At 36.7% G+C, this 9,104-nt stretch overlaps 1 protein-coding gene across 1 annotated transcript; it reads right to left on the bottom strand.

Annotated features, from left to right (window-relative positions):
* Positions 1–1,290: 1,290 nt before the first annotated feature.
* LOC110681142 lies at positions 1,291–1,705 on the bottom strand (the record flags this gene model as incomplete). Its single annotated transcript, XM_021856912.1, has 1 exon — positions 1,291–1,705. A coding segment is annotated over exon 1 (296 nt), but the record flags the coding sequence as incomplete, so codon positions are not given.
* Positions 1,706–9,104: the final 7,399 nt, after the last annotated feature.

Here is a 9,104-nt window from a genome sequence, read left to right as displayed (position 1 = left end):
CGTTTTAATAAGGCTTATTTGTTCAATAGTAAGAACCCATCAAAAAACGCTTATAGACAAATGTTTCCATCATCTGCCGAAACGGAAGATATAGTAGTTTTATGATTTGTAAGAGTTGTCTGCGCCATTTTACGCCGAAGGCAGTTAAGGGGCCTAAACTACCCCTTGAAAAAAGAGTATTTCATAAATAACTTTGTTACTTCAAACGATAGCGTGATGCAAAAACACGGGTTTTTTCATGACAAAAAACTTTGTATAAATTACAAAAAAATGTCAAAATTCTTGGAAAAAAGTTATGATGATTTTAAGGGGCCATTCACATACAACGGCATATATCTCAAAGAGTATAAGAGATAGAAAAATCATGTCTTCGACATAGTTGTTTCAAATTGCCAATTCTACAACTTTGTCGAAACACCATATGTCTATCTAAATGTATTGAAAAAATAGTTTTTCTATCTCACTGCTAGGTGGATTGATCACAAAACTTTTTTCATCAGAAGATGCGCTTCAATATATCAAGAAACTTCTCCTAACAAACTATATCGCTAAAATCAACGGTTTGTGCGCTATTCAAAAAGCGCATGAAATCGACGAAATAAATCACAGTGCCATGATTTCCTCAAAGATTTCTTGAGGTAGTTCTCCAGATATTCAGTTTGTTCTCCATTTGGTCAGAACATCCTCTGTGAATTTGTCAGAATATTCTCTAAGGAGAAATATGTAGGACGTTATTCAGAAATTCTTCTCCTTTTTGACATTACGTCCCTATAGGGATAAAGTCTGCTTCATAGCTTACATAATTTAATTTCAATCGAAATTCCAGGGAACGCTACTTTTCTTCGGTAAAAGTTTACCGAGATTATTAAGAAATTTCTAACGAGATTGGGCACATAATTACCGATATATTAGCTGTTGGGTTCTCGGTGAATACGTTTACCGAACTAGATTTCCGAATTAAAGTGTATGACTAGATTTTCGAAGTTCCATAGGGGTAAAATTATGTGTAGTGTTTCCAAATCTGCTGAAGCATTTTTTTAACAGTTTTGAAGGATGTATATAATATTTTCTAAAGGGATTCCAAGAGCATTTTTCAAAATTTAGATTAAAAAGTTTAATCCCAGACAAATATCGTGGTCAGTTGGAAAAACAATTTGGTCCATCGGACTCAAAACAAGACAAAACCAGTGCAAATGTGATCCACGGGTCCATCGAGTTAGCCATGAGAATTAACTTTATGGTTCTCAAATCGATATAGAAATAAGGAATATCGAGTAAGGGAGAGTTGGCTGTATGTTCAATATTTTTGAGCCTAGATTTTCATAAGAGGATCCCATATTAAGGAGCGTAGCAAGGCATCTCCCAATTCTCACCGGTGGATCGAACAGCTTCTGCAGCTCGTCGTACAGCCACATTTCCACGGCCAGCCGCTTCCGGATCAGGCTCATCTGGTGTGATCCGTACTTGGCGGTCAGGAATTTCTCCCGACGCTCCTTCACTTCGCCCTTCTCGGTGAAGTTGACCCTTAGGCCGGTGCGACCCGGCGATCGTTCGCAGTCATTCATGGTTTCAACGCCGCACTGCATTCCGCCGCCCCTATGTCCGTGTCCGATTTGCCGCCGTCAATCGAGGGTCCGGTTTTTACAGCTATTCGCGGAGGGCCGTGGTGAGTCCCCCCTCTTTCCTGTGTGGGTATCTTCCAATCAAAGCCCGTAATCTGAAAGGAAAAGAAGATAAGGGAAACGATCTTTATTTGTGGGAAAATTAAATTAATAAACATGATGGGGCGGCGTCGATGAAGAGGCTTTAAATCAGGCATGCCCAACATTTTTTAATCGCGGGCCACATTCTAGAAAAAAATGTGCAACGGGCCGAATTTGTCAAAACCAGCAACAATCCCAACATTCAACATTTTTTTGGGGAAATTGTAGAAAGACAACAGATTATTTTTCTCGAAATTATACGTATTTTCAAAATTCAAAATATTTTAAATTTGAATAATCTATAAATAAAGTTAATTTAAACAATGAAAAAAAAAAACGAAATTATAAATAATTGAAAAACCGAATTTAGTACTAATTCATTTGATTCCGCAAGACAGATTGACAGATATGCGTATTTCGACCTGTAACGGTCGTCTTCAGAGTCGTGTACTAGACTCGACGATATTATATGCATGAAATTGAATAAATATATAATAATAGCTTTGAGTCTACTTTATACCGCTTAATAGACAATTCAGCGGGCCAGATAAATTAGAAGAATCTTCAAACTCTTCGCGGGCCACACAAAATAGAACTGCGAAGCCGCACGTTGGGCAGCCCTGCTTTAAATTGAGCAAACGTGATGCGTTCGGTCTTCGAGGAGTTCGGAGAAAATGCGAGGAAGTTTAAAATAAATCCCCTCCAACAATGCTGCGGGCGCGGTCGCCAGCTCTCGCGGACACTTAACTAATCACGAGGTAATGTGATTAGGACTAATTTGGACAATTATGGTACTGGGAAGTGAGGCTTTAATTCTGCTGTTGACTCTCGGAATGTGCGCTTCGGTTGACATTTGATCTCACAGAAGCGGGCCAACGGGAAACAAAGAGAATCAAATGGTTTGCTGTAGAGGTTGATGCCTATTTTTTTATATTTTTTTATTGTCTTCAGTATTCATTCATATATGATATTGCATTATGACAAACTTTTGATAAATTCTTGTATCCAACTTGAAGTCAAACTTCTTCCGAAGATTTCTACTTTCTTCTTCTTCTTCTTCAAAGATCTCACAAGAAATCTTTGGAAGGTTTCATCAACAGTGGATGGATCTTGCGAAGACACATGCAGAATGCAGAAGATTCTTCGGTCTGTAGTAACAATGGGTTTTTTAACTAGGGTAATTTTCCTATTATTGCGGTATTTCCTATTATTGCGGCATAAGAATTAACCCTCATTATTAATCGAAAACTCTATTTTCTATGGATATTATTGATGATGATGAAAGTTTATAATATTCCCAAGCTGTACCAAATGAATGCTTTAAAAATTAAACGATTTTGATCGTTGGAAGAAACAGTTTTAAATGATGCATCAAGAAAAGCCTATATTTTTAACCAGTCTCTCTATCTACGGGCGGGTTTTCATAAGCTTAAATTTTTAAGTTTAGAATCAAAACAATTATATGTAGCGGGTATATCAGTTCAGTATGGATGTAGTTACATGATAAATATTTAATTTTGAATAAAAGTTCTATATTTTTGAGAAAAAACATAAACCGCAATAATAGGACAATTAAAATAGCTTTTTGCCTATTATTGCGGTATCTGTAAATCTCATTCAAAAATTCGATATTTCAATAGTCATTTTAAATGTAATTGCTGGAAACATTAATTATATTATTAAGATACTAATTAGGGACATAATTTAGAGTTATTCATACATTTATTTGGTCAAATAAAAGGTTTATGTTTATTTTAACCATGTAATTCCTCTTATTTACAAATATTTTGCAAATAAACACAATGTTACCAAAAATCACGTAAACTGACTGAAAATCGGAACATATGCCAAAAATATGTTGAAAAACTAAGATATAAGATGATCGCAAGGAAGCAATCCTTTAAAATTGTGTTGCTAGTGGAAAATATTGTTAAAAGCATCAAAATTGTAGTTATACTTAAGTCAACAAATTCATTTATTATATAGCGACTAGTGGTCTCAGATGGGAAGAACCTTATCTATTCACTTTAACATTGTCACCTACGACAAAGAGGAGATGAACCGGCAGAAAATCATTCGATTCTGTTGATTTATTTTCGAATCGTGACATAAAGTAATGAATTAGTTTTCCCTCATAGATATGTCCAAAGTCACACAAACTGACAGTTCCGTGCAGTGTCATTAACATGGAGGGAGCAATAATTTCAATGCTCGAACATTGTGTGGTAATTGAATGTATATGGATTGTAATAAAATCTATGATTTTTGGTATACCCGCAATAATAGGACGGCACTACCGCAATAATAGGACAAAATACCGCAATAATAGGACAGAGAAAGAGCTTCAGATTTATGTAAAAAAATTGTATGTATGATTCCAAAAATTGCTTTTTTACTTCACTATACTCCAGATAAAGGATAGTTTTTAACACTTGACATTGCAAAATACTATAATATTTAGATTTTGAACACTGCAACACTGATTTTAATTCCAACATCGTGCTTAAGTCCTCCATAATAGGACGGATACCCTAACATTCCTCTCCTTCCCCGATGACCGTAAAGGACATGACCGGCGCCGTTATTGACTTTTGAATTTTAAGCTTACGGTGTGCTCACATTGATAATGGTAAGCACATCCCAAGCCCCATTCATTGAATCGATATGCAACTTCGATTATTCTGGTCGATCAGGGAGTACCAACTCCGGTCCTCAATACTCATGCTCATGCTTTTTTCGTGACTGAGTGCATATTGTTTTCCTCTAAGTTTCATAACTAGGGTAACATGTCCAATTCAGAGCCTAGTAACAGTTTTTTGGTCATATCTTTTCAGCATGATGTACGGCAGGAAAATTTTATGTTTTCTTGAAAGCCTGATTCAGCGCGCAGACTTTTCTCTCAGAGAGTTTTTTGATACAACGCCACCAGGAAATATCTAGACATGTTTGAACGAGTGTCTGCAAAGGTCCGACATTGGACCAACCCTGTTCAATTCGGACCCCCCCATGTTCTAATTCTAATTTTATCGTTTTTTTGCTATGGTAGTTATAAAATAAAACTCCGTTTTGTTTGGTACCGTAAATTCGGGGTAAATTGATCAGTAGGGGTGAAATTGATCACCGTGTCATGCGATTTTAATTTCTTCCTAATAGTGCACGCCAAAATCAATGCAATCGTTTACGTGGTTTGTCTTAAATATTGTGGAATTGTGTGTAGTGAAGTTTTTTGTGTCAAAGAAATGTTTTATTTCCATGAGAATAATGTTAAAATTTCAAAATCTTGTTTGGTGTGATATTGATAGACACCCATAAACTTCTAGTTCTACAGAAGGATTCGGACATGGTGTACAGCCTAAAAGTTTGTGAGGATGCTTTGAAAATATCCCCAAAACAGATTTCACCATCAAAACTCTTACAAATTTGCTCGTTTTGTTGAAATAATTGAATTTCTACTGGCATCTTAGGAAAATCCTTTGGAAATTGCCTACATTTAGGCGTTTTCCGTGATATTCTTGAAATTATTTCCATAAAATATTGTCTTGTTAGGATTTTGGCAAGCATATTCGGATTCAGGAGGCCTAAATTAAGTATGTAGAGTTGATTTCAAAACTTACAATAATCTCATTCACAAGTGATCAATTTCACCCCAAAATGAGATCACACGATTTTTATTTTGGAGATTATTTTTAGCATCAACATCACATTTGTTACAAAATTTCGGTACCTGAGTCCATGAAACACACTGTCGTACTTGTGTTTTTCTGCATTCAGTTGTATGGTACTGATTACATTTTAGAAATCAGGCCAGAAAAAAACGTGAAAAATGATCAATTTTCACCCGAATTACGGTATCAAAGCTTGAACTTCTTCTATAAGCGCAAGCATAAAAAATCACTTCAATGCGTGAAAAATTCCAACTTAGTTCGAGTCAGAACCAGCTCAAGTAAAATATGAATTCATTAAAAAAAACATGGGTGAAATCTGAAACTAATTCAAAATTAAGTACAGCTGAACTTTCCCTAACATCGATTTTAAAACTGAACATTGTGTATTGGACATATCGAGATAAAGAAAATATATCTTTTAATTAGGGAGCTTTTTGTTATTTTTACAAAAAAACATTATAAAAAAGCCATTTTTTGCTTAAAATATAGTAAAACTTCAACGAATATAGAATCAAATCAGTGACGGACTTGATGTAGTGGTTAGAAAACACGCCTTTTTACGCCGAGGACCTGGGATTGAATCCCATTTCCAAGGGTAGTCACGTATGATGTAAAAGTTATTGTGACGACTTCCTTCGGAAGAGAAGTAAAGCCGTTGGTACAGAGATGAACTAGCTCAGGGCTTAAAATCTCGTTTATAAAGATAGAGCAAGAGTGAGAGCCATGGCATGGAAATATTGTATTGAATAGGTTAACTTGTTCGGGAAACTGAAGGAGACAGCATCGAATCTTGGGGCATCTAGTTGGAGAAGTATCGACATACTTTCATTTTAGGGTCAAAGTAGGCTATATTAAAGTGATTATTTTCATGCTGAAAAAAACATTATATCGGGTAAGGGAAAGTTGATTGTATTGTTCTGAGCACTCGTAAAACTTTTTTTTTTGTTTCGTATTGTCATACAAATTTGGAAGAGCGAGTAAGGGCGCTTAAGCCTAGGCTTCATAGCCAGACATACGGAAGAAATACCTGTGTCCCATCCTTGGAAAAGAACCACAAACAACAATGGAGTGCGCATTAACTTTCTTAGCAACGCCACTCCCAACGATTTTACCCGATCTCCCTGAATGGAACGGTTGGTACGGTTGTCCCCGTTTCTTCCATCACAATATTTAAAAAATATTCCGTCTATCATATTATTCATTCGTGAATAATCTGATCGCCGGATTTCTTTAAATTACCTTCAAACCCCAAGTCTGCACAGTGGGCCTGGCCATTTTAATATTGTATCAAATCATTGATATGCTACAAATATTAATGCTGACAAGAAAATACTGGATGAAATTTCGGTATTTCCAGGATGCTTTTCAATATTGGCTGTGCAAGCACTTAGAATAGAATAGATTGAATAGTATTGTCATACAAATTTGGAACGCTGTTTTCAAAATAGGCAATTAATAGAGACTCTTTTCAAGTAGCTAATTTATTGATTTGTTTTTTAGTGGACTACCGTATTTAATAGATTTTTCGAAGGACTTTTACTTTACCAGCAACAGGAACGAAGGCACCATCCATTTTCTGGCAAGTCGAGAAGACTTTCACGGATTGCAGCCTTTGAAATAAACTTCGTTTGTTGAAAATCAAGAGGTCCTTATTAAACCATATCAAAAGGTCCGGATTGGCCAATGCACATTTTGAGATGTTTCAAACTAGTTGAGCACAAACAGTGCATAGACATTTAAAAACCATATGGTCAGATGAAAGCTTAGGCTTGTAGGGATTAGATTATGAAATAACACAGAAAGATTGGAGAATTATTGTCAATTCCAGAAGCTTGGAAATAATGCTAACCGATAGCACACTAGAGCACTTGAAAACAACAAACTAATATGAAAATCAAACGAATTAATTGAAAGGCGTCAAATGTGACGGTGGGTAGAAAAACGGTACACACGATCTTTACAATAGCGCCAGTATTGAGAAATGTTTGATAGTCCGAATTAGAACAGGGTCCGAATTGGACCACCTTCCCCTTACATCTACACTAGGGCACCCATACCATTGGGCGTGATAACACTATTGCAATTGGTGAGTGAGCTATATCTACATATTTCCTTAAAAGTGCGCCATCTATTGAATCAAAGGAGCCCCCGGTTGACGGTTTCCATTAGCAAATTTGTTCCAGTTTCCACCCTTCTGAGTATAGCCTACTTTTTTATGCAACGCCGTCCTCGATTTATTATTGTCCTTGTGCCATTCAACCAGCGGGCATTAACGGCATCAACTGAATCGAATGAAGACGCTTTCTCTAACTCGAACTAACGATTATATGAAATCGAAATTATGTTTAAAAAATTTATATATACTAGAAGGTAAAAATTCAAGTAAATTAAAATGTGAATATACGTCATTACAGCAAAGTTCCACATTCATCTGTCCCACCGTATTTTTTTGTTTCAAATTTGATGTCGTTTCGCCCGTCATTGATGGCGCAAAAAATATGCACGAAACGAGGATAGAATGTGACGATTTACGACTAGAGCTTTTGCGCGCGCTTTACCCGCCCTATTCAACTAGGGCACGTCTACTGAGTTGGAGCTTTTTGTTTGGATGGCAGGCGCTAATGAGCATTGCCTGAATATTTGCCCTCTTGTTCCAGTGAAACCTGCAAGCTGAACCAAACACCGTGCAATAATCGCACCCAATACCGTTGAGTGTGCTTTCGTTAATAAATTGGAAAACAGCACAACGGCGGTAAAAAGTGCATCATTCAACGCCAGGACGGCACGACATGGCGCGACATCAATTAATTCAAGTGCAAGCAAACACAAACAACAATCATAGCACACGTTTTGCACGCAGCCACACCATGTTAGTTCAACGCCTTCTGCGAGCAGACGAGAAAAATGTCTACGCGCGTCTGAGTGGCTGGTGCTGCCGATTCGGGTTACTATGTCGAACAATAGGAACACGCACGCACTCATTGTTTGGTAAACCGTCAATCAGAAGTCTTTGCTGTACTGCTAGACACGACTGTCGAATTGAGGCCAATCGTTCGTGTTAACAGCCCAGCGCATTTATGCGTATACCGGGTACCCCCTTTGGGTTGACTACATTTAATCTGAACACTTTTTATCTGTGCCCCCGCTAATTTGCACATCGTCAAGATAAAAAATGGCTCATGGAACGGAGGAAAGTGAAATGGAACGCTGTGGAACGGAACGCAGAATCAAAACAAACCAGTGAAAGTTTTTACCGTTTCTAGGTGGACTAGATGTTCAAATTAAAAATGAACCCCGATGGTTTGCATGAGGTACCCTAAGACAAGACGTGACAGGTCAAAGTACAAAAATGAAACCAATTGCCTGTCAAAAAAGACCATTTCTTATTGGTCGTTTTGGCAAGGCCTACATTCACATCATTGAGTTGGGTTGCAACAGGGCACTTTGTTGCTAGCCCAGCCGTGTTGCTAGATCTTAAATTAGAGTGTTCATCAAAAGTTTGAATTTCTTTCATGAAATCCTTTTGTTTCAAATCTATTTATATTCGAAGTTAAGTTTACCGCATGTGCTCCTACAATATTAAAATACATAAAAAAACATAATTGAAAGCATTATAATGGAAATTGTGTTAATTTTATCTGAAAATATCGTCGGTTTTGAATATAATTGTGAGTTTAAAAAAATAAAGCATTCTCTAACGCAGTAAATTAATGAAGCGTACAAGAAACAATTAAAT

This window comes from Aedes aegypti, unplaced genomic scaffold (assembly GCF_002204515.2).
Source record: "Aedes aegypti strain LVP_AGWG unplaced genomic scaffold, AaegL5.0 Primary Assembly AGWG_AaegL5_hic_scaff_461_PBJ_arrow, whole genome shotgun sequence".
Taxonomy (NCBI): domain Eukaryota; kingdom Metazoa; phylum Arthropoda; class Insecta; order Diptera; family Culicidae; genus Aedes; species Aedes aegypti.
The sequence above is the reverse complement of the archived record's forward strand: the minus strand, read 5'-3'. Positions and strand labels throughout refer to the sequence as shown.